This window comes from Podarcis pityusensis (assembly GCF_964106645.2).
Source record: "Podarcis pityusensis genome assembly, chromosome: 7".
NCBI classification, from domain to species: domain Eukaryota; kingdom Metazoa; phylum Chordata; class Lepidosauria; order Squamata; family Lacertidae; genus Podarcis; species Podarcis pityusensis.
In genome coordinates this window covers 20,465,593-20,490,872 of record NC_138031.1, presented here as the reverse complement: position 1 = coordinate 20,490,872, position 25,280 = coordinate 20,465,593, and the positions used below count along the sequence as shown (strand labels likewise).

At 38.8% G+C, this 25,280-nt stretch overlaps 1 protein-coding gene across 2 annotated transcripts in view; it reads left to right on the top strand.

The window, feature by feature from the left end:
- EMC2 (ER membrane protein complex subunit 2) overlaps window positions 1–23,982 on the top strand; it is a 37,081-nt gene extending 13,099 nt beyond the window's left edge. For both annotated transcript variants that reach the window (XM_081012839.1, XM_081012840.1), the window contains exons 4-10: window positions 5,799–5,884; window positions 7,945–8,002; window positions 15,680–15,765; window positions 15,909–15,968; window positions 20,063–20,144; window positions 20,754–20,864; window positions 22,926–23,982. In XM_081012839.1, coding sequence (XP_080868965.1) covers window positions 5,799–5,884; window positions 7,945–8,002; window positions 15,680–15,765; window positions 15,909–15,968; window positions 20,063–20,144; window positions 20,754–20,864; window positions 22,926–23,054 — 612 coding nt within the window. In that variant the 3' untranslated portion in view covers window positions 23,055–23,982. The remainder of the gene's footprint in view (window positions 1–5,798; window positions 5,885–7,944; window positions 8,003–15,679; window positions 15,766–15,908; window positions 15,969–20,062; window positions 20,145–20,753; window positions 20,865–22,925) is intronic.
- The last annotated feature ends 1,298 nt before the right edge of the window (window positions 23,983–25,280 follow it).

The window sequence follows — 25,280 nt, the reverse complement described above, 5'->3', positions numbered from 1 at the left end:
GGCATGGTGTGCAACATAGAGGGCTGCAGCAAGAGAGGGAATTGGTGAAATCTGGAGAGGCTGCCTTGAGTGAGAGGAAGCACCTTTTTAATTTACACAATGGGAAACTTTTCTGGGTAATTTTGTGGAGGTGCAAATAGGTGGTTCTGGATGGTCAGTTTATAGCACAATGTGCTTTTGGGGAGCTAGACAATCTCTCCCCCCCCCCCCCAGTGGTTTTGTATTGCATTTGTCCAGCACTCTACTGCAAAATTCTGTTGCAATTCTTTTGTTGTCTTGTGAAGTTCTAAAAAGTTTTGTGTTCTTCAAAGATTAAGAGCTCATCTTACTGTTCCTCATAGGCATGGAGGTGTCTTTAAGAATAGAATGATAGGTTGGTATTCAATGAAATCCTACTTAGAGTAGACACATTGAAATTACTGAACTTAAATTAGTCCTGTCCATTTACTTCAGTGGGTTTGCTTTGAGTAGGACTCATGTTGAATGCCACCCATAGTATTTCTCAGCATATCCTTCCTTTCCTACCACCACTAAGTTATGGCCTGGCATTTCTGTAGTAAGCTGCTTTTAAAAGTTTACTAATTTTAATTTTGTGCACTCTTCCTCTTCAGTGCTGGAGTGCATATTTTTCCTATTTATTTTTAAGAAACAACTAACAACTGTCACGTTCCATCATGAGAAATCTAGCTTCCATTTTATACTGATAAACTATTGCAGTTTAGGTCCTTCAGTGAGGCTAGCATGAACACAAGCATTATGGGAAAACAAATACTGAGACTTTTTTTATTGTGTAGACCTGGAGGCTTGTAGAACCTTAAATGAAATAATGCCTACACCAATATTTTGCTTATAATTATCACAGGTCTTTCAAAAGTTCTAAAAATATTTACAGCTACAGTACTTGGATACAAGCTGGGTACCAAAATAATATGTTAGCTGCTATGTTGTAAAGAAAATGTTGATACAGAATCTCAGTGTATGTCAACTTTTCAAATGATTGAAAGGTACCTCTCTCAATCTACTGATTTTTTTGTGCCATCTACAGTAAATGTTTTGCATGTGGGTTTCATTGCATAGCTGCTACGGAAATGTTTGTATTATGGAAATCCTTTTCGTTTTGGTAAAAAAGGAGGAGACCTACAAACTAGGGAATTTGATACTTTTCCTCTAACCAGCAACTTCTGGTGAAAGAGCTATGTAAATGTTCGAATTACGTATACAGAATTTTCTTGCTGTAAGTTTGTTCCTTAGTTTGGCAGTGGATGTGAGCTCAAGGAAAAGTATAAAGGGAATGTGAGAAAAAGATCATTTATGAATTTTTAAGCTAATTGTAATTTCAAGAATAAGAGAGTTGTTTTTCTTTATCAATACCTTATGAACACAGTTTTGGAACAATTTTATTATATTAGAATATCTCATTCTGATATCTCAAATATGACTGGGTTTGTAGAAAGTGAGATGCAGTTAACATCACTGTTCGTTCAGGAGATCTTGCCAGTATCACCCAATAAAAAGAAAGCCATGATAGAATCATGGAGTTGGAAGGGGCTTGTAAGCCATCTGTTTCACTCCTTCCTTGATGAGAGAAATCCAGAGCTAGAGCAACCTAGCTATCCAACCTTTGCTTGGAGACTTATGGTGGGATAGAGCCCATTCCCTAGGTATGGTTCTACTGTCATAAAACTTACTGTTAAGAGTTTCCTAATTTTCAACCAAAATCTGTCCTACCAGCTGTATATAGAGCAAGATGTGGAGAATGATAAGCATGTTTTACAACATAAAGGGTTTTTTAGAAGGGGGACCCTTTTGTATTGCATCACTTTACCCATGCACTCATATCCTTTCTGTTGTCAGTGGAAACCACTTTTGAAATATTTCAAATAAACTAGGACAGGGTTTTTGTGTATATGTAAACTGAGTTCAAGATGGCCTGAGGTGATAGTAAAGGAAGTAGGTTTATTTTTCTTTGAAATTCACAGTTTAATAAAGTAAAATAGCTTTCTAAATCAAAAGTAGTTGGTCTTCTTGTAATTAGAACCCAGAAATGAACCAAATCAAACAGTCTCTGATTGCTTCAGGGGCAGTGGGTCTGTCCATGATGGAGGGCTGTTTGATCCAGTTGGGACTCTGGTGATTTTCACATACTCACTATAATCCTTGGAAGTCCCATTCTCTCTCACATACTCCTCAAGGGCACAGCGGTGGGGGAAGCCTCACTTTCCGGGTTCGGCTGATGGAGTCCTCTGCTGGATCAAGGAGCCATCCATCAATAGTGGGTCAGCGTGGGATACAACTCAGTTGACTTCAAGCCACAAAGGGCACTTTGGCTTCCAAGTAATGCCCCAGGTTTAATAGCACCCAAACTGTGAATCTGATATTTTAGGGATAGTGTAACCCCAGAATGAGCATCACTCCCCCCCCCAACTGCAGTTTCAGCTTATTGTCCCCCAACTGGTCCATTGATGATTGCAGGCAGTAATTTAGCACATCTGCAGCTTCATCTGGATATGATAAAATAGAGAAATAATGACGACACCTCACTCAGCATCTTCTTTTGATAGTATCAGGACAAAATGGAGTCTTGTGGATCACCATAGTGTGATCTTATACTATGGAAGAGTAATAATATTTTGGGTACCAACTTCTGGAACTGATTGTCAAGATAGGGACAGAAGCCTGCATGCAGTGCAATTCCTCCAGTTCTGACCCCAGATGGTTCGTCCAGAGGGGATACCATGGTTACTGGTATCAAAGGCTTCTGAGAAGGCCAGGGGAATCAACATGGTTGCATGTTGTGCACTCTCACTTGGAATAACAGTTGCCAAAGGTAGTGTTGTACCAAACCCTAACGTGAAATCATATATAAATAACCTGCTTCATCCAAGAGGCCTTAGAGTTGTATGACCACCATCCACTGGAGCACCTTATCACAAAAAGGCATATTGGTAACTAATTGGTATTTGGCACAGTTGTCTGGGTCTGGTGGGCCCTTCCCCAAGAATGGTTGCTCATATTCTTCTTTAACATGCAGCTCACAGCGAATCACAAACGCCAGGACCCAACCAGCCAGCCAACCCAACCTTGGTTGCTCTTATAAGTCAAGACGGGTGAGGATTAATCCTAGAAAGTTTTGCTGTAAGGGTGCCAGCATAAAGTAGTTACCGTATTTTTCGTTCTATAGGACGCACATTTCCCCCTCCAAAAATTAAGGGGAAATGTGTGTGCGTCCTATAGAGCGAATGCAGGCTGCGCTGCTAAGCCCAAAGCCAGAACAGGAAGACGGAGCACTGCGGAGCGCTCCGTCTCGCTGCTCTAGCTTGGGGACGGCTGCGCGCAAACCTCTGCAGGGCAGCGGGGTGCCTTCACCCCGCTGTCCTGCAGAAGCTAGCAAGGCTGTTCCCAAGCCAGAACAGCGAGACGGAGGGCTCCGTCTCGCTGCTCTAGCTTGGGGACGGCTGTGCGCACAGCCTCTCCAGGGCAGCGGGGTGCCTTCACCCCGCTGTCCTGCAGAAGCTAGCAAGGCTGTTCCCAAGCCAGAACAGCTAGACGGAGGGCTCCGTCTGGCTACTCTAGCTTGGGGACGGCTGCGCGCACAGCCTCTGAAGGGCAGCGGGGTGCCTTCACCCCGCTGTCCTGCAGAAGCTAGCAAGGCTGTTCCCAAGCCAGAACAGCGAGACGGAGGGCTCCGTTTCGCTGCTCTAGCTTGGGGACGGCTGCGCGCAAACCTGTGCAGGGCAGCGGGGCGCTGAGCTCCAAAGGCTTCAGGGATCTTTGAGGCTGGCGGTGGGGGAAAGCAGCGCTTCCCCCCACCGCCAGCCCCACAAGCTCTGGTGAATGTACCTTGAACGCACCTTGTTTTAGAGGGGGAGAACAAGAAAATATTTTTTTCCCCTGTTCTCCCCCTCCTATGATCCGGTGCGTCCTATGGTCCGGTGCGTCCAATGGAGCGAAAAATACGGTACCTTCAAAATCATCCTTAGTTCCCTGTGGCTTCACAGGATCAACAAGAAAGTTTGAAGGCAGAAAGTTGCATTAAACTTCTATGTTGCGCTGATGGTTATCATGTTTTCATATGTGGTAGTGAAGTTATCTGAAATATTTTAGAACACATAATAAAAATAGATATGAAGAACATTTCCCTTTGTTTTACTGAAGGGTTTCCTAAAGGAACCAACCAACAAATTCACACCTGTTGTTGTTTTTTTTTTTTTTAAAACACACTAATAATTGCTGCAGTAGTTTTAAGTTTGAACTTCTGGCCCCAAAGTGTCCTATAAGAAACACAGCATGATGCAAGCACTGTGACTATTTGGTCTCCACACCAAGAACAGTTTAAAGGCTTAATGAAAACTTATGCAAGCACTGTGACTATTTGGTCTCCACACCGAGAACAGTTTAAAGGCTTAATGAAAACTTATGATTTTTATTGTTCTGCATACTTAGTTGAAAGGACATTCAAAATAGCCATAATTCTGACTAATCTTTTGCCACAGCTGCAAGCACCTGATACCAGAATGGGGTTTGCGCTCTTAACTTCCTGACTAGGAAACTCAACAAGTGTGAGGCTTCTGTTATGAAAAAATAGGTGCCATTGGTTCCAGATGAAGTGTTTTGCAATTTCTATTTGCTATTCATCGTAGTTTTTAGGACTGTTTCTACCACATAATGGCTGTTCATAGCTTGTTGCAGTATCTCTCTCCCTCCATGCATGACCTTAGTTCACAAATAAAGATCCTTCGTTTGATAGACAGTGGCAAAAGAGCACACCATGAGGTCAAATTCACGGCTGCTTGGGACAGCCACCTGCAATACTTGTGTGTGAAAAGATAGTGTCTGCATTTTCTTTGCCTTAGATGAAAGTAGGACCTTGTTTGCAGTTGCCTTTAATATTTATTATTCATTTCCTTTCTGGCTGCCCTCCCCCTTAAATGAGAAAATTGAATAGAAGGGGGGAAAGCAGGAAAGTCTGTCATGAGTTTGAGCTACCTTAGTTAAATGCAATTTGTGCAGGGTCTGAAACCATACTTCTTAGAATACTCGAATGTGCCCATTTTAGAGCGTTGACACAAAATGTATACCAAAGGGCACAATAAGCTAGAGGGGAATATCCAGCACGACACCTTCTAGATATTGTTGGACTTCGTTTCCCCTCATCACTGACCATTTGCTGTGTTGGCTGGGGCTGCTGGGAGTTGGGAGTTCCAACATTAAACAGAGTATCACAATTGCTACCCCTAGAGTTGATTTGCAAGGAACACTTCCTTCTTTGTTATTACTAAAACTTTGATACACGTTCTTGTTAACCTTTATTGGCTATTGCCTTCTATCACCTTCCTTTGGTACATCATGATTGCTTCGTCACTGTTCAAAACAGTAATAAACTGTTCAAAAGTCACTTTCTAGGTTGTAGATTTAGTCAATTAAGGGCTTAATTTCTCTGCATTGCATAACTCTCCACAGGAGTGCAAATTGCATTATGTGGTTGAAGCTCAAAAGAATTACCTTGTTTATAAATTGTAGGGTTGTTTGGGAGTGGGGTGTCTTTTTTTTTAAACTGACTACAGGATATTTTTGTAGCATGAAACCTGGGTTCTGTCTATGTGTCCTGGTATCTCTCAAAACATTGCTGAAGAAGTGTTGATATGGTACTTTAGTGATGTGTTAAGCGAGACTGCTGCCAAATGAGCTTCTCAGTTACTGTTCTCAAATAAACATCACTCAGATTTTGGTTTCCAACTTGAAAGAAAACTGTGTTTTTTACCTCCCCCTTTTTCTTTGTGTTATTCTTAAAAATACAGTTTTGTCTTCAAGAGCTAAGACGGCAATTCCCTGGGAGCCATAGAGTTAAGCGGTTAACAGGCATGCGATTTGAAGCCATGGAGAGGTAACTACATTTTAAAAAATCTTTTCCAGACACTGCATTAAAAAAAAATCTGCCACAATCAACATTTCTGTGAAGGGAGTAAATTCTGTGCACATGGAGATAGGATTGTCACTTGTATACAAATAAATTTTAGCATGGAAATATTTTAGAGAATTTGATATAGTTGTTACATAAGACACTTTAAAAAATTTATGTACAAAGTTTCTAAAATGTATTAACCACCTTAGACTACAATAACACAGTCACTTTCTTTCAGTGGTGGTCCTTCTTCATAAGATAATTTCATCTACTCCAGTGTAGATTTGGAATATTGAGGATTTATGTTTCTTCCTAAATAAGTCTCTTTACTTTAGATTTTATAGAAGCAGTTGAAAGCAGACATTTCTGATAGTGAAATAAATGGGACCCTAAAGGGACTCTTAGCTTCACACAGTTATAATCATAAACAGGTCCTCAGTATTTTAAATCTGCTGCCCAGATTTGGGCCATATAAAATTCATTAAAATGTTTCTGGTATGTGTGAGAGAGACAAACTTGATAAAGGTGGGGGGGGTGAGAGAAGTTGAGACCTCTTAATTCATTTTTTAATTGTTGTTGGCATCTGTCTGGCCTGAGAAACCATAGAGGGCACCTCCGGGAGTGAAGTCAAGTTGCTGGAAAATCACAGCGCCTGCTGTGGCTGCAGAGAGCAGTAACTTGTAACTGCTGCATCTCACATTGTTTTTGCTACTTTAGCACCACCGCAGTGACCTCTCTGCAGGGTGCAAGCCTGGGCAGTGTGTATGGAGGTCCTGGGCAACAAGACTCTTCTTGGCTTTGTTTATGTGTTACAAAGGAAAGCAAGCAATACATTTGGCTCCAACTTGGCTGCAGGAGTTGACGGAAGCAGGCCATCCAAGATGCCACCCAACCGTCTTAGGGACTCCACTCCCAATTTGCTTAGGGTTTACTCTTTAGGCTTTTTTTCTCCCAAAGATGTCCCACAAGGCAGCAGGTAGCATTCCCATAAGGAAATTTAGATTGTATGTACTGGAGGTAAAATAGAATGTAAGCATGTGACATGGCTGCCTGCTTTCCCGCAAGCTGGAGTTCCCCTTGCCCCAGTGTTGTCTTTAATACTGGGTCTGGAATATGGCAAAGGAAAGCATTTGAAAATGTGACATATGTTTGAAGGCTGTTCTTTGAAAGGATTATCGGTACAAGAGAGAATATTCTGGTGATGAAGAAGAGAAGCCATGCTTCAGGGACAGAGTGGGCCAGAATCAAATTATTTGTTCTGCTAGCAGAAACCAGAGCAAGGACTCCCATGAGTGTAACAGGGCTTTCTTAGCTCTCCTCCCCAGTCTTCTTATCACTATATTGAATTCCACCCAAAGTTTCAGTTTAAATTATTGGCATCTCTGTGAGAAGGGCTTTCTAAATTTTGCAGAGTGACTGCTAATCAGAGTATATAGTACTGACTGAGTGGATCCTTTGAGTGGTCCAGAATCTTGAAGCTCTTTCCTTTGTTGTCTTGGCCAGAAAGTAAAGCTGATGATAAAAGTATATTTTTATTCATTTTTAAGATTCAAAGCCCATTACTTTGAAATCAAATGATGTTCAAGACAGCTTAGAACAGTTTTTCAGTAATGGAAAACAAGAAACAAACCCACCCATGGAGTTACATCATCATCATCATTTTAGTTGTATCCTGCCTTCCCATAGTTAAAAACTATGCTGGAGGCAGCTTACAACATGAAAGGATTTACATAATTATAAATATAACAAAAGTAATCACAAACAATACAGAAAACACATTGAAAAGTACAACCAAATTTGAACACAATGAGTAAGATGTTGAACAGAGTTTGCCATCCAGGTTGAATCACGTGCAATGAGTTGCACATGCAGAGGGGTGAGTTTTGAATCTTGAATATATTTCCATTCAGTTTAATGGAACCTGGTGTGCACCAGTTGTGTCCCTGTGCGTCTTTTGCTTGGTTGGGGTGAAAGGCTCTATATGGAGTTGCTAGAGCTGTGTTGAATTAAGCTGCAAATATTTTGTTTGTGCCTTATAACAGGTATGATGATGCAATCCAGCTATATGACAGGATTTTACAAGAAGATTCAACTAATACTGTAAGTTGAACAGATAAATGACATTTGAGTTACATACTTCCTGCCAGTACTGTTGAACTTCCTGGGTTAAAATTTTTGAAGTGGGAAATATCTGACATTTGAAGTGGGAAATATCTGAATTTAATATATTTCTTTGATAGTGTACTGAGTTTATATCAATGTTTCTCACCTCTACCAATATATGTAGCACATTTCAGAAGGCAAATTAAAGAACAACAGTAGTTCAGTGTATTAGTTTTCAACTCTTTCCAGTTTGTTTCCAGTTTGCAATTTTCAATTGTTATTTTTTTGTGAGGGGGAAGTGAAGTAGATCTGCACAGTTTGCTGAAACAAGTAGAAAAAGTGTTGTCGTGTTTCCCAATCAGAGATTAAAACAGTTTCAATTTCCATGGCAAATAGCTGAAAATCTGGCCTGAATCTAGGGATGCCCTTCCAATCTCAGAAGGGCCTTTCATCCAGCAGTATTCAGCAGAGGTGAGTGAAATGGGGAGAGATAGTTCTCACTGTCCTTCCCACCTCCCTACCATAGTCTGGACTAAATGACTGGAGAAAACTCAAAAACAGCGTGAGAGGTAGTACATGGGTTTATAGCAAGGAAGGTGAATCAATGAACATTGTCTCCTTTCTGTTTGTTCATGGAAGGACACCTTTGGCTCCAGCCCTTTGTTCTCAGGAATCTATCTGACTAATTTTCTTGTTCAGTTTAATTTAAATGGGCCCAGCCTTCAGTTTAATATAAATAGTCATAGCCTTCCATTTTATAAGTGGATTAGAGAAGACAAGGTATGTATTTATTTTTAGCTTTTAGGGCTAGTCCTTCTAATGAAGATGATAGAATGTGTACTCATGCTCATTTTACCTGTCTATGTTAACTGTAAAATGTTTCCTGGAAAATTTTAGCACTGAAAGTCGGTAACTTTGATTGGAGGCTTAATTTCCATGTTCTTGGATTAGCTGTAAATGAAGAGACAACTTTATAGGGCCAGTTATTGTTTGAAAGGTTGGAATCATGCTTTCCTATTACTAGATTGGAGGTTTAAATGTGAGTTTTATTTAACCATATTTTTTCCCTTTCTGAGTTGAGACAGAGAAGCAGCTGTAAATTAAAAACAGTGGGTTGATTGGAACTTTACTCATGTAGCATTGGTCTTAAAAATCTTTATTGGTTTGGGAGAAAAAAATGGATCTAAATAATCTTGTTAGCTGAAAATAAATGGTCCAAATTGCAGACAGTTTTGTAGCCTTTTTAAAACAAGTCCAGCTGAACATGGTGAACCAAAAGTAGTAATTTTGATGAAAAGCAAAACTCCTTTCAGTGCATTCTTAATATGAGTAGTTGTCATATTGGGGCCAGTTGAAAATATTGTTTAATTTGAATTCATGCATTATGCCAGTTGCTTTGTAGAGAACATGATTTTTTAATAGTCCAGGAAGATAGGTAATATGGAAATGCATTCACATGCTGGCTACAAGGTTGTAGAAAATTATTTTTTTCATACTATGTGTTGTGACAGATATCTATTGGACAATGAAGCCTCCAATAAACAATAAGATATAATGCCTCTGGAAACATTTTTAAAATGACACTGTTCATTTCACGCCCATCTTTGTACTTTTATATTATTTCTGCTGACTATGAATCCTCTCTTACTGTTTCCAAAAGCATCCTGAATTTGCCAGACAGTAATTCTGAAAAGAGTACTATTACATATTGAAATATTAGAACATCTGATTACTTGCATTTCTTACGCTTCTTAAAATTTGTACAATGTTGAAGAAATTCCTATTCTTTAGGTACTGGCTAGTTTGATTTTTGTATTCTAAAGAATGAAGGTTAGGTAGAAAGTTTTGATAAATTGTCAGGTATTGGAGTTGTTTATATGTCATCTACCTGTTAATTATTTCCATGTGCACATATGGCTGCTGTAGGAAAATAAATGCTTCATGGTTTTAAACTGAAACTATTGCTGAGTTTGTCTTGGCACTAACTTGAGCTTAAAGCAGTCTCTTCTGGTGTGCTGACACATGGAGTTGCTTAGATATATTAAACATTTTCTCTTGTTTGGCAAGTGAAACATAGACTTTTGTTCACATAAGTCATGTAAAAATCATGCATTGCAGGAGCTGACAGTTTGAAACAGGAAAGATAGGGGCTGCACAAGGATTAAAAACAACTTTAATATCCAACAGCTTTTTCCATTAGGGTACAGAGAGTTGTAAACTAGGTTATGTAATAGAAAAGTGCATCCTAGCGCCAGTCATTATTGCATTCTACAGCTATGAAATGAAGATGGGAGCAAACATTTTAGCATTTGCTAAGAGCTGTTTAAGTAAGACTTCAGTTTCTAAATTAATATGAAAGGGTCATTTAAAACCCTAAATTAAAAATGAGGCACTTGAAAGTCATAGTTCAGGTGCTATGCAAGGACCATGTAGCCTTGACATGTGGTGAAAAAACAGTTGTGAGCAATATGTCTTATGTATGTCCAGGTTCTGTTATACTCCATTAGCTTTAGCCAGTTGAATCCTTGGAAAGGAATTCATCTCTTCCTCCAAGCTCTTGATGTGCGTCTTTTAGATTTCCAGTTTGAAAATTCACTGCACCAAGAGCGTTCTCCAAAAAGTGATCCTGAGTTACTGGAAAAAAGCAGATGAAGTTGGGTTCTGAAAGTCAATCATATCAGGAGAAACTGAGTGAGTGAGAGAAAATGAGTGCAGCGTTTGGTTTCCCATATCTCCTGGTCTTAGGGATTTTAAACTTCTGGAAACGAGTCATTGCTTCCTACCTCCCTAAAAAGTTTCAGTCATTTCAGTTAGAGAAAACCTTCCAATATTGTGTACCCATCATAATGCATGGATCAACAAAAAGGAGGTGATAATCCTTTAAAATGTTTATTTACTATATGAAATTGAGATATAAATTTGTTTTTCAATGTTTAACAAATATAAGCAACAACAATTATTATAGTAAAATGTGGAAGTCCTAGCCCTGTGTGTTACATATACTGCTGTGTTTCAGGGTTTTTTATGCTTAACACTGGTTTTCTGACATGCTAATAATTTTAGTAAATTGAGAAGTATTCAGGTCTCAGTTGTGCTTTCCAGTGTTCTTCAAATTCATTGCTTTACAAATTCATTTTTGGAACAGTTAACATATAAAGAAGAAGCACTTGTATAATATATTTTTATAATTAAGGCATAATAAAGATTCTGAGTAAAAGGAGATCATACTCTTTCAAAATGTTCTTTGCTTTGTTTCTCTCACAAAGCAAGGAGGACAGATGATTTTAAAAAATATATATTACAGATAAGATTAAGACTCCTCCCTGTCTTAATTAATGGCATTAATGTATGAAGCAAGTATGTTATTTCATAGTTGGGGACTTTGCAAATAAGAGGGAGTAAGTATGATAATCTTTTAAAAGTCTAGAATCAAATATGTGTTAGATTCAGATGTACATGCATATTAAACTTCAGTATTGTATCCTGAGTATGTTAGAATGTAGACTGACTGTTTCAGCTGTTGCTTTTTGATGTTCCTTTGGTGAACTTACTTGCTTTTTATTTCAAATGTTGGTCACAGGACAGATACTGGTCAGTGGGTGCTGAACACGGAAATATTGTCCAAATTGTATAACAAAAATTATTCCAATAAGCCTAAACTGGTCACTGTCTGTATTAAGACATTTATCCAAAGATCTCAGGGCGGTTCACAGCATAAAGATACAAGTGATCAGGAGGGAATCTCTACCTTGTCACTGTTAATGTCAAGCAAATGTACTTTTACTGACCAGTCCGCAACCACCAGTTCAGTGACGCCAACAGTGGCTGTGATATGCAGTGGTACTGCTTTACATTGGAGTTGGGCTCTTTGATTTTATGAGCTACTTTGCCATCATCATGCATGCAGGTACACGTGTGATCTGTGTTCCATGCCAAGGAGCTTTCTTCCTTTGGCAACACTTCTTTTTAATACACGGATCCTGGAGGTTTGCCATGAAACTATTGAGTCCAAAGTAAAAAAAATCCTCACCCCAGCATAATGGTATCTTCCTTAACATTACAGAAATCCAGAGGAATCCAGTGTTCCATCTTTGGAGAAATAACTTAATCTTCACTTTAAAAAGCAATGTTATGAGCAATGTTAAGGATTACAGGTTTACATATTTTCTGCTTTGTTTTGTGTGTTTTTTTCCTTTTAAATTCAATCTAAAATGTAGCAGAGTTCTTTCTCATGAAAGTCATCACCTTCAAAACCCCCTCCTGGTAAAAGCTCGTTCCAAATTTAGTGTCAGTTTCTCTTGTTAATCAAATGCAGAAGTTGACACATGTTCAAATCCTCACTTCACTTTGAGTCTACTTAAGGCTATTTTTTTTTAAAAAAAAAAGAATCATGACAAATGGAGGATTAGTTCTTGAGCCAAATTGGGGATTATTGGCCTTTTTTAAACGAATAGTTTGGAATGGTTCATTGTTTAATAAAGAAATATGGGATATACTAAAGCACCTTGGCTCATTTGATACTAATTATAGCATAAGTGTTCCTTTAAGATGACCTATATCTTTCCATTAAGAATGATGGCTTTACAGAGCCAGCCAGTAATCTCTGTAGGGTTTTGTTCTGAATGCTGGGAAATGGATAGGGGGAAATTCTATGTCACCAGTTCTGCACGGTCAAGCAAAACGGATCTGGTTGCAGACACATTTTGACCAGGTCCTGAAGTACATTTTGAATGAAAAGCCGGGGGGGGGGGGTCCTCTTGTATGTCAGACTAGTTCTCAAGAATCTCTTGTTTTGAGATGAATTCCAAATACTTTTACAGACACATTCTAGCTTATTGAAGTGAATCATTTTCTCACTTTCCTACCCACCTAGTGAAGAATACTATCTGAATACTTTTCCGCTGGTGGCAATTCCATGAATCAGTTGTCATACAATTAGAGATGAATGGGTTTCCTTTTTCTGGTTATTTTAAAAATATATATTGTTCTACATTTAATGCAACAGGTAATGGAATACATAGTAGGGCAGAAATAATAGTTTCTGTTGAAATGATTAGATGATAGACAGGTTTGATCTCAACAAGAATTTCTGCAGGTTTTAAAAATTTATGTGAAGCTTGAGTTAAACAGTACTGACTTGGCTTGAAAAGACTATAGACAGTCGAGGTTGGAGCAAGTATGCTAAGTAAATTGCATCACCTAAATATCATCTTAAGTATTCCAAACAGTTTTAGCTAAATTCATTATACTACTGGAATAGGATAAAAAGCCTGTTCTTCAAACCACCATCAGTAAGCCAAGAACAAACCTTGGCCATAGGTTCAGACATAACACTAAGCAAGGGATTATGGTTTGTTTCTCCCCAGCATTAGTGGGGAGGAGTAAAGTGGGTGTGATTGGCTCGTGAATGACCAACTGTTAACTGTGATTTATTGTGATGTCTGAATGCTGCCAGTTTGTATGTCCTATAATATAGGAACAGTAGGTTGTGCTTTCTCTTTAAGTATGGATTGTGCAAAGAATACTGAACTGTAGTTCACATCAGACCTTTTATGCGTGTTTGTGTGTGTAGGGAGGGAGAGAGCGAGAGCGAGAATAGTTATGGCTTTTTCAATACAGCAGTTAGTTTTCATTTTGGAAATTGCAGTGTATGAAATAGCTTTGATTCTCTAAACCTGCCAGTCAATTCCATGTTTTTTCAACTAGAGGGTACCCATTCTTCCATGAGGGATGGTGGATAGTATAATAGGATGGGGCACAAACCATTTTACGTCTGTTTCTGGCAGTATACAGTGGTGCCTCGCAAGATGAAATTAATTCGTTCCGCGAGTTTTTTCGTCTTGCGGTTTTTTCGTCTTGCGAAGCACAGTGTTGGGAAAGTTTTGGAAAAGCTTCAAAAATCACCAAAGTCTTTAAAAACCTCAAAAAAGGCTACCACACCGCGTTCTATGAGTTGCTCCTAGAAGTCAAGTCGCAACTGTATTAACGGTGTTAAGAAAAAGGAAACAAACTTGCAAGACGTTTCCGTCTTGCGAAGCAAGCCCATAGGGAAAATCGTCTTGCGAAGCAGCTCAAAAAACAAAAAACCCTTTCGTCTAGCGAGTTTTTTGTCTTGCGAGGCATTCATCTTGCGAGGTACCACTGTACCTATAAGCAGTCAGGGCTCTAGATGTTTGGAGCTATGATCTGACTTGGATTGTTGAAGGAGATGAACGGCGTCACATATTTAGAGGGGTGTAATAAATGCTTGATTACTGTGGAGTCTCTTAAAACTGGTGATATGCAAGCCAGTTGGCCAAGCACAGAAAGGTATTTTAAGTTATAACAACAGAAGATCTATCGAGTTCAGAATTTTACAGAGTTTCAAAGAAAAGCCCCTTCAGTAATAACATAACATGGGCTTTCAGTATAGACAATGTAACTTAATATATCGCTATCTAATGCAAATAGACAATATAACTTTAATATATTGACATATAGCAGTAGTGTTTCACTACTCAAAACATATTTTGAAGGGGTGTTTTTAAAAAAATTATTTTTGAGGGGATTGAGGTTGCAAAAAGAAGGGGGGTATTGAACAATTAAAATTCCTGGAGTTCAAGAAAGTTGCTTGGTTGTAGAGCAAGGAATTCCATCTACTGCATGATACAGGTGACCTTAGAACCTGGTATTACACACTCTCGACCAAACTTTGTAGTCCTCTGATGTGATCAAATGTCTGCTAGGAGTTCGTGCAAGATAATGATCAGTTTATACATGTGCTCTAGAAAAGGATATAAGGTTTCCCTTAGCAGGAGGCTTAGGGGTCTGAATAGCTTCTGTTGTGTGGGAATTCTGTGGTTTACAAATAGAGCAGCAGCCGCTGGAAAGTCTGATTCCAAACCATTTGAGGAGGCCCTCCTTGTGTGTTTCTGAAGGAATGGCATTCAGAGGTGGAAAGAAAGAACCCCTCTCATGGTAATGAACTGTCAGCTCTGCGGCTGTAAGTGAAGACAGTTTTTTAAAAGCTGGATCAGTTGGCTCGGTAATTTGCCTGATGGCTTATGTTCCCAGACTAAAGTTTTAGGGTGTGACTCTTTGTTTCCCTATTATGAAGTTGTTAATTTGATGAAACAGCCGCCAGGTAACTTGAAGGTGAAATAGTTGTGTTAGGGGAAACTGAAATGTTACAAAATTTTGTGTACTGTCAGAAAACCTTCGTACAGCATTGTTGTCATTTGCAACAAGCCAAGATGTCTATTTAGTTATGTAATGCTACTTTAAATATAATATTTTTTTTCAAACCTAGGGGAAATTGTAGTGAAATGTCCTCAGTGCCTGGCTATCCCTGAGACACAGAGCACAAGAACTGATAGGATGGCAGACCTTGGACTGCATAAAGATTAGCATCCCCTGCTGCGTTGTAATTATCAGAATCTGGACAGTCACTTATTTGGCTGAAATGATTCCATACAGTTTTCACATGAAAAGTAAAACCTACGCAATGTGACAGCAAGGAGTTTTTAAATCTCTCAGCAGGATGTCATAGGGTATATTTATAAACTCCAGCTGAGCAGTTGCTCTGCAGTGGAATTCCTCCGGCATTGAGATAATAATTTGCACAGTCAAATTGCCTGCTTCACAAAAACCCAGGGAATTATGAGCACATAATCCTCTGTTAATGTCAACCCACAGGCAGCAAGAAAGCGTAAGATTGCCATTCGAAAAGCCCAGGGGAAAAATGCAGAAGCCATCCGAGAGTTGAATGAGTATCTGGAACAGTGAGTGTTTTATAAGAATACGTATTGTGTTTTGCTATTCTGATAAATCTTTTTTAATTAAAATGGAATTTACATTTGATTTACTACTTTTTCTTCCATGCTGTTCATTTTACAGAATTCTCCATGTTTTGTTTTGTTTTTAGATTTGTTGGTGACCAAGAAGCCTGGCATGAACTCGCAGAACTTTACATCAATGAACACGAGTAAGTTATTTGCGAAGCCTATAACTAAGGGTGTGTTTTTTATGTATAAGGAAGAAACTAGTAGCTAAGGCATCTGTTGGAAAATAAACAATTTCATTTTAGTAGGATAAGCAATATCCTAAGAAGCCTTTTGTGGCTGCCAGGTCCCTTTATTTTCTTTTTTATTTAAATGACAGAAAATTGTTTTTGTGTTTGTTTTAATAGTGATGGGAATAAATTTCACCTAGTAGGTGAAATTGTCAGGGGGGGAAAAACAGCTGCAGTTAGCTAGGGCCGACAGGTTAGCAACATTACTTAAATTGTTTTGCTAGATGCAGGTACAAATGTTCTATATTTAAGAAGTGGCATGCATGAACTGTATGTAAGGTTTAGGCATTTTCTTCTTTGAGGAATCATACTAATGATATGGTTTGAAAGTCTACTCTAGTGCTTTCTTCAAAATCTGCAAGTTTAAAATGGGTGTTTGCTCTCCTGGGTAAAAGACACCATGCAGTCAAGAATGTTGAGTGTTGGACGAACTTTCTTATTGGATATTTAATGTTTTTGTTAGCTTTTTATTGCTTTAGTGACAAGAGGAAATCCCAGTGTGAGTGGATTAGCTCAAAGCCTTAGTTCAAGTTTTCTAATATCACGGCATTAATTCTGACCTTCATTCCATGGCAAATAATTGTGGTTTTCTTCCGTCTTTATTTTTTCAGCCCAGGCCTAAATTGTACTACGATATTTCCTTCCTTCCTTTTCAGAGAATAGGCAAATAATGAGATTCTCAGGAGAAAAGGCAGCCATTCCATTGGGTTTCAAAAAACAGCTTTTTCTCACAGTAGAAATAACGTGAGCTTTTTGACAGTAGAATTTAATAGATAATGTTAGTGTTCAGATTTCCAGTGTGTGTCAATAAATTGTCCTGCAACAAACATCCTAATTTTTTTGGCAATATTTAGTACTATAATAAACTTTGTGGTCTCAATTTAAGTCATACTCAGAGTAGACCCATGGAAATCAATAGGCAATTAAGTCACTGATTGATTTCAGTAGGTCAACTGAGGATCAAGTAGGATGCCGCTTTTACTATTTAATTAAGTGTCAGCAAAATGTATGGAATCCATATTAGTTTGCTTACATCCTGAACAGCAGTCTCTTATGCAACATTAAAGAGTAATAATTTTATTGTGGCAGAAGCTTTCCTGTACTAAAGCCCGCATAGAAAAAAAGGCTAATGTGCACACACATACATTTTCAAAGTTTGTAAACATTAGGGGGGAAAGGCAGGGTGGATAAAATTAGAGGTGACTTAAAAAATAACAATGAAAAAGAACTTATTAATGCAAGCACATTAAACTCTATATTAAAACTCACTTTACTTCTATCCAAAATGCTGTTTTGGTAAATTATAAATACTAATGACAATAAACCAGGGGTGGACAGCTTTTTTCTGTTGAGGGCCACATTCGCTTGGCCATAATCTGTTCGACTGCGTACTGGCAGTGGCCAAGGCCAGAACCAATTACTATTTCTCTTTCAGACACTTCCTTCTGTTTTGCATTGTGCCCCACTCCACCCCCACTTTTTCCGCTTTCTGCCCATGGACTGCAGGTTCCCACCACTGTTAAAAAGCAAATAATATGAACACCTACTTCCCATCTCATAGAAAGTGCTGTTTTGTCCTGTAATTACCAAGTCTTGCTTCTAAATGTTCTACGCAGAAAAGCTACAGTTTAGCAAAGAATAAAGCGTGCCTAAGATAATCGGTTTTAAATGGGTTCAGCCACGCCTAGCGTCGTGCTTGATTGGGTAGTGTTCAGCTTAGTTTTACTCAAGAGTAGAGCTGTTGAAATTAGTGGACCTAACTTAATCATGTTCATTAACTCCAGCAGGTCTACTGTGGATAAAACTTATTTGAATACCACCCTCTGTCTTTAAATGATCTTGGTTAGTGTGTCCTTCTAACGGCAGAGAATGTGCCAAGGACAGATCTGTAATGCACTAGTGACTCACCTGTTGCTAAGAATATAGAATTCCTAGGTGTCAGAGGATGTGGGCTGCATGAGCAAAGGTTTTGGCTAATGTCCATAGACTATTGCAATACTTTGTATGTAGATCGGCTTTGAAAACAGTCTGGAAAATGCAGCTGATCCAAACTAGGGTTGCAAGACTCTTAACCTGGCCTGTTTGATCATATTCCAGTGATTTACAAGATGCACTTGCTCCCAGTCCTATAGCTTAGGACCTGGGTATTTGAAAGAACACCTCCCACTTGTATTTACCTCATCCTTCCCCTTCAGAGGGAGATTGTGCAGGGTTTGTCAAATGAAGTGATGGGGTTGTAGTCCCGCAAAATCTAGAAGGCACAATGTTGACTATCCATGCTTCAAATCAATCCACCAGACCAAGAGACCATGGTGGTGACTGATATCAGATTGTCTTCAGTAAACAGCAAGGCTTTTTGTGTGGTGGCTCTGCTTTTAAATGAGTTTTTGAAGGCCAGTCTGAGGTCTTGCTTTTAAGAGTAAAGGTGGTGCTTTTCTGTTCCATCCTTTGATGCTTATCTTTGCCTTTGTAAGCCTGACTGCTGCTTGCTCTTGTAATCATTTTGAATTTTAGCATCACTTTTGAAGGTTTTTAATTCTTCAGTTTTATGTAGGCTGCTATAGGAACCATTGTTTGAAAGATAACTAGAAATATAATAACTAATTAGCAGAGTGTGGGTTTGGGGCTTGCATTTGCTGCGGTAACGTGCAATAGTGTCTTGAGTGTGCATTTTTTCCTTCTGCCTTAGCAAAGGCTAATGGGAATGAAGGGCACCGATCTTAGCTGCCCTGGTGAAAATGTTTAGGGAAGCTTTTAATGTTTGATGGATTACTGTATTTTAATATTTTGTTGGAAGCCGCCCGGAGTGGCTGGGGAAGCCCAGCCAGATGGGCGGGGTATTATTATTATTATTATTAGATACTAAAACTGGCTTGGATCTAACCATTTTCCAGTTACAGTTTGCCACACAACTACTGGTGCATGTCTTTGAAACACTTGTTGGTCATATTCTTGTGAAATCATCTGTGCATGGATGTTGCTGGCAGCATCTTCACAGCAAATGCACTCCTTTCCCAGCTGTTGCAATTGCAGGAATCACTGCTGGCTGTGTCCTTGCACAGCCTAGTTTCAGCCAGATGGATGGGGTACAAATAGGGTTGCCATATTTCAAAATGTGAAAATCTGGACACAAAAGTTGTTGGGCTTGTTTTTTATTTTTTATTGCAAAATTAAGTTTCTGAGCTATTTTTAAGGGAATTCGCCAAAATCTACAATTCTGACATGCATTGCCATGCATTCAGATTTTCCCGGACATTTCAGCAATTTCCGCCCAGACACTTTCCTGGGTACAAATAATAAAATTATTTTACTCACGTATTATTATACTTACATTTCTCCACATGGCCCTATATCTTGGAAGGCATGGTCATGTCCCTCCCACACATAGTAGGTTTAAGTGTTGCAGAGCAGGGGGGAGGTGGAGAGAGTAGAAGTGCGAACAAGTTTCAGGAATATTTTCTCCTCTTCTGCTGTAGTGTGTGGAGTGGAACTGGTAAAGCTCATATATCGTGGGATAATGAGCCTCAGATGGGCCCTGGAGCAGTGTGTCTTGCTTGTGAGTGAGTCCCTCTTTGCATATTAATATCAGAAGAGTATAAAGCATAAACTGCACTACCTGTGCTTTTGCTTTCTCTTCTGTATGAAGAAGAAAACTTTTAGTATAAAAACTTCACTACAGTGGTACCTCAGGTTACAGACGTTTCAGGTTACAGACTCCGCTAACCCAGAAATAGTACCTTGGGTTAAGAACTTTGCTTCAGGATGAGAACAGAAATCGTGCTCTGGTGGCGCGGCGACAGCAGGAGGCCCCATTAGCTAAAGTGGTGCTTCAGGTTAAGAACAGTTTCAGGTTAAGAATGGACCTCTGGAACGAATTAAGTACTTAACCTGAGGTACCACTGTATTGCTGTGCTCCTGTAACTGCACTAGTGGTGATAGTACTAGTAATAATAATAATAAGAATAATAATAATAATAAAGGTGTGATTTTCTGGTTTTGTTCTTCAGTTATGCAAAGGCAGCCTTTTGCTTGGAGGAACTCATGATGACTAACCCCCACAACCACTTATATTGCCAGCAGTTTGCAGAGGTGAGTATTTCAGGAGAGTCTGGGTAGCTAGCAGTTGTCTTTGCTCAGTGGCCAGTTGGCAAGGCATGTTGTCCCTGCAGTCTGCCCACTTGTTGTCTCCCACGGCTTCTACTGCATTCTTTTTTTGTACCGCTGGCTTGCATCCTCATATTTGGTTAGCGGACAGTTGTACTGAGACGTTTTGTTTTCCAATACAGTGGTACCTTGGTTTACAGCCATAATCTGTTCTGGAGGTCTGGTTGTAAACCAAAACAGGTTGTAACCCAAGGCGTGCTTTCGCCCATGTGGCCCCCCCCCATTGGTTGTAATCCAAAAAAAGGGACACACACTTCCGGTTTTGATGTGGTTGTAATCCAAAATAGTTGTAATCCAAAGCAATTGCAAACCAAGGTACCACTGTAATTGTCATCTTGGTTCTTTTTTAATAGTTTAGTTAAGCATCAAATACCCCTTACACGTTTTAACTCCATTCCTCAAGCTGCATTAGTCTGGTACTCTTTTTACTCTCAGAGGAAAAGCTCACGTTTCCATTTCTGGGATTTATTATAAGTGGAGCAACTTTTCATACTGTTAAATTAAACTTGCTCATCAATCTTGCATTTGAAATAGGTTAAATATACCCAAGGAGGGCTTGAAAACCTTGAGCTCTCAAGAAAATATTTTGCACAGGCGTTGAAGCTGAACAACAGAAACATGAGAGCATTATTTGGACTTTATATGGTGAGTATGAAGGCATTTAATCCCCCCCCCCCAAATAATTAATTTGATATTTAAAGTTATGCAAGTGGAGTTGAGACAGAAAAACATGCCATGCTCCTTGTTTCAAGTGGGATGTCAGGTGTGATGCATATCGGGTTTGGCTTGTTTCTTCCTAGCCTTAGCAAACTTTATATAACACCAACAAATAAAGCAACTTTTCTCTTCCTGTCATTATAGGCAAGCACATCTTAGTGTCATCGAAGTATTAAATCAGTTATTTAATTTAGCAATTCTATTTCAAGTACAGTACAAAAGTATTTAGCTGAAGCATTAAGGTAGCTAAAAATTCCTACTAATTAAATTGTTCTATAGCTTCTTGCAAATTTTCAATAGGATCTTAAAACGGATCCATTAGAGAGAAAGACTTGTGAATTTTTTTATACTCTTAGTGTAAACATGCCTCATTTTACTGCATGAAAAGTTCCGATTATGTGCACGCCAAAGAACTTCCACTTCCTCCTCTGTCCTTTTTCTTCTGGCTTTATTTTGGTACCTTCAAGAGTTTTGATACGCTAAGACTTATTCTCCAGTGTACATGATGACTTCCTATACAGATAAAATTTCAGTGCAAGAAAACTGTCCTTAAACTATCACGTCATAAGTGCACAGATCTATTTCATTCTGTGCCCAAGTACTGTACATTTCCATCCATACTCTTACATTGCAAGAGCCACACACATTGTTTTCACTTGTTATGGGTCAAGCTTCTCATGTGGTTGCTGCTCTACTTGCATGTCAAGATTGGGAGCTAGGATATATGATCCTTCCTTTTCCTCCTCCTTCTGAATGTCCTGTTAGGAAACTGGGCTTGAGAACTCATTACCACAGAGAAGCAACAGTACTGAGGTTCCCTTCTTGACGATAAGTTCTTGGGAGATAAAGGCAGGACTATAATTGGACAAACCTCAAGCCTTTTTTGCGGGGCGGGGAGCCCTCTATTTTGCATTCAACTTAAAGAAATAAGTTTATCACCAAATGCACTCTGGGGTGAACCACCATTTGTGTTCTTGTTCTGTTGTGCAAAGAACAGATAATGCGCATACAGCTGCTGTAGTGACAAAGCTTTCTTATTAAAAAAAGGCACTAAGTAAAGGATTCTCGGTATTTGAAGTGCTGATTTCCAGCTTACACGCTTTTTATAATAGTGCTACAAATTCCTTCTAATGTTACTTAAACAGCAGTGCTATGGAATTTATAAGCATAGGGATACTTAACGATTAAAGCATTCTTTTATTGCTGTCAGCATAGAGGCTCAAATATTGACTTATCTTATGAAACTGCAGATGAAACCTTCTCCCTCTCAAGGTCTGTGGCGACGCTTGCTTTTACTACCTGTTGACAAGTTTGAGGTTCTGTAACGCTGCCAGATCAAATAACAATTTCCATAGAACTAGCAGTAAGGATGCGCCGTCCTAAATGTTCGCATTTTCTGGAAACGAGATCATTCCTGCTTTGTTAATGTTAACAGCAAATCTTCTTTTGAAGTTGTTACATTTTGTGTTTTAGAACTTGTAACTTAAATAGCATGATATTCATGCACATTCAGGCCTTCGGTTTTAGAAGTCTTGCTTCCAAGTTTTCTGACTTGTTAAGGGTATGGCTGGAATCCAGAGAGCTGCTTTAGACGCAACTCAGGGCTTGCGAATGCATCATGAACATTTGAGTTTGTCTTTGAACAGCAGATCCCTGTGCAATATACAAACTGATTTAGACATTGCCCTGCCTCTCAAAAGTGGTTTGCAAAGTGGCATGGGGAACTGCTATTTGCAGAGATATTAAAAATTCACTGCCGTGCCTACCTTGGAACAAAAGAGAGACTAGCAGAACCACAGTGTGCAGTTTCTTACTTGCTTTTTTTGTTATCAAAAACCATTAACTTAAAATGTATTTTTGCTTTAATGTGTTTTGTTTTAATACCTACGCTCACATTTTTCCCGTTGCACTGTTTTATCATGTTCCATGTGTATTCAGGTTTATTTTGCAAGATTCTGTTGATGATTTGTTTTTTTGTCTTCTTTCTAGTCTGCCAGCCATATTGCTTCCAATTCCAAGGCAAGTGCAAAAATGAAAAAAGATAATATGAAGTACGCTGGTTGGGCAGCAAACCAAATAAATAGAGCTTACCAGGTGAGTATTGTGTTAAAACTCTGATATGCTTCATGCATCACTTTACAATAGACCTTTTCACCTTGTTTGCCTATGTGGTAGGCAAGTGGAATGGGGAGGCAGGGGTTTGTGATAAAGTCATAAAGAGGTCATGAAGATTTCAGAGAATAACATAACATTAGGACAAAAGGAATTTTATTTTGTTTTCCATCTTTTTTAGAGGATATGAATATATTGCAAAAGTTGTCTAACCTTTGAGTGTATAGTCTGAAGGAATCCTTGTGCATCCATGTGTGCATAAATTTAAGTGTCTGCTCAACTATAAATATAATTAATTTCTGGGAACATTACCATATTGCACCATTGCAGTTTGACTGTAAAGCCAGTAACTTACCTTAGTTTAATTAAAAAAAAATAGTTTGATAAAAGAAGCTATTATTTATGGGATATTTGGTTGGATTTAATTGCTTAGCTTTAATCAGTCTTGAGATGTTTTGAACTGTTCCTCTGATTCTGTTAAATTGATGGTATATATAATTTATCTCTGAAGATCACAGTGTAAATTTGAAAACACTGCTTGTATTTTATTTCTCCTTTTTTGTAAACTTATGGTCCAATTCCATAGTTATGTTGGAGCTGGATCAAAATAATTGCAAATTGGCTCCTCTCTCAGTTGATACTTACCAGAACAGTTCACATTTTACATAACTAAAATGTATTTAAAACAAATGTCAGAACTTCTTTGTGACTTCATATGTTTGTGATGTATTGCATACTTCAGCTGTATTTTAGCAGAAAAGTGACAAATACCATATCTAGCTGAAAACTGCAAGGGGAATTTCAGTATGTGAGATACAATTACGTAAATTAGAAGTTGGCCAAAATCTCAAGTTAACACCCTACTCGGGCAAAATGTACTATAAGAATCTTTACTGAATAAAGACCAAATCCTGGTTGAGCTGTGCGTATTGTATGGTTTGGTCTGGTCTGTTTCTATATTTGCACTGAAACCACTGAAGAGCCTGAAGCAAAAGGGCTGAAAAATTGGTAGGTGGCTTTCTTCACATTGAGCGAATCTGTTCTCAATAAGTACTATTCTGCTAAAGGTTGCTATCTTACAAATGAAAAAAAATGAACATGCCAAATGATTCTTTTAAGGAGACTCGTATTCTGTATGGCAAAGGTAGCTAGTCCCCAGTTCAGGGGCCTGGTCCAATCTCCCAATCAATTCTCTCCCCTCCCTCAAAAAAAAACCACACACACAAAAAACCCCCCATCCATTTTGGCAGCTGCAGGGAAAAGGAAAATAAAATCAAGACACAGTGCAGAGGTGGGTAGAGCCCAGTACCCTAATGGGGATGCTGGTTGCCACCTCCCTGTTGATCTAGTTGTGTGGATCAGCTCAGGAGGGGCAGTGTGTGTGTTAATGAAAGAGTTTGGGATCACCACACCCACTTTGGGCCACATGTACTTTGGGCATGCAGCTCCAAGTGGGTTGGATAAGGGTGAATGCAGCCCTTAAAACAAATAATGATGATGATGATGATGATGATGATGATGATGATGTTTTATATACGTTGTAGTGTGGCCACTATGGAATTTAAGGGGAAAGAATTTAAGGGGAAAGTTGTCTTAACTGTTTGGGGCCCTTAAAATAACTGCACTAATTAATTGTGAACTAATGACATAAACTACAATATATCTAAATCACTAAAAACTGAAGAATCTTCGCTTGTGTTCTGTGCGCTTAACATCAAAGCAAAATATAGGTTCCTATTCCTTCAATTAGTTTATTGTGTTTGTAATGGAAGCATTTTAGCAGAGAGGTGCAAGTTTGATTAACGTTAAGTGTTTTTTGTTTAAGCCCTTAATATGATCCACTCAGTAATTTCACTGATAAATGCTTTTGGACACATGACTAAATTCTCTAGTGTTAGGCATTCACATGTTGTTTATTAGCGGTGAGGTGATTCTGTTACAAACCATTTGGGACAGAAAATTTAATCATGATTTCAGAGAGACGGGGAAGTAAAAGCTTTGTCATCAGCTGAATTGGTGCCTAATGCTGGAGTACACAAAATAATTGGTCATAAACTAGAATTCGAAGTGATTTAGATGTCCAACTAGGCTTTTATTGATTGTGACACCATTGGGCTTTGTTTGTTCTAACTTGAAGCCTATGCCAATGTCATTAAAGGAAGCCATTTTTCAAGTTAACAAGGGCCTTTCCTCTTGTTACTGTCTTATGTCAGAGCTGTCCTAAGTGTCCCT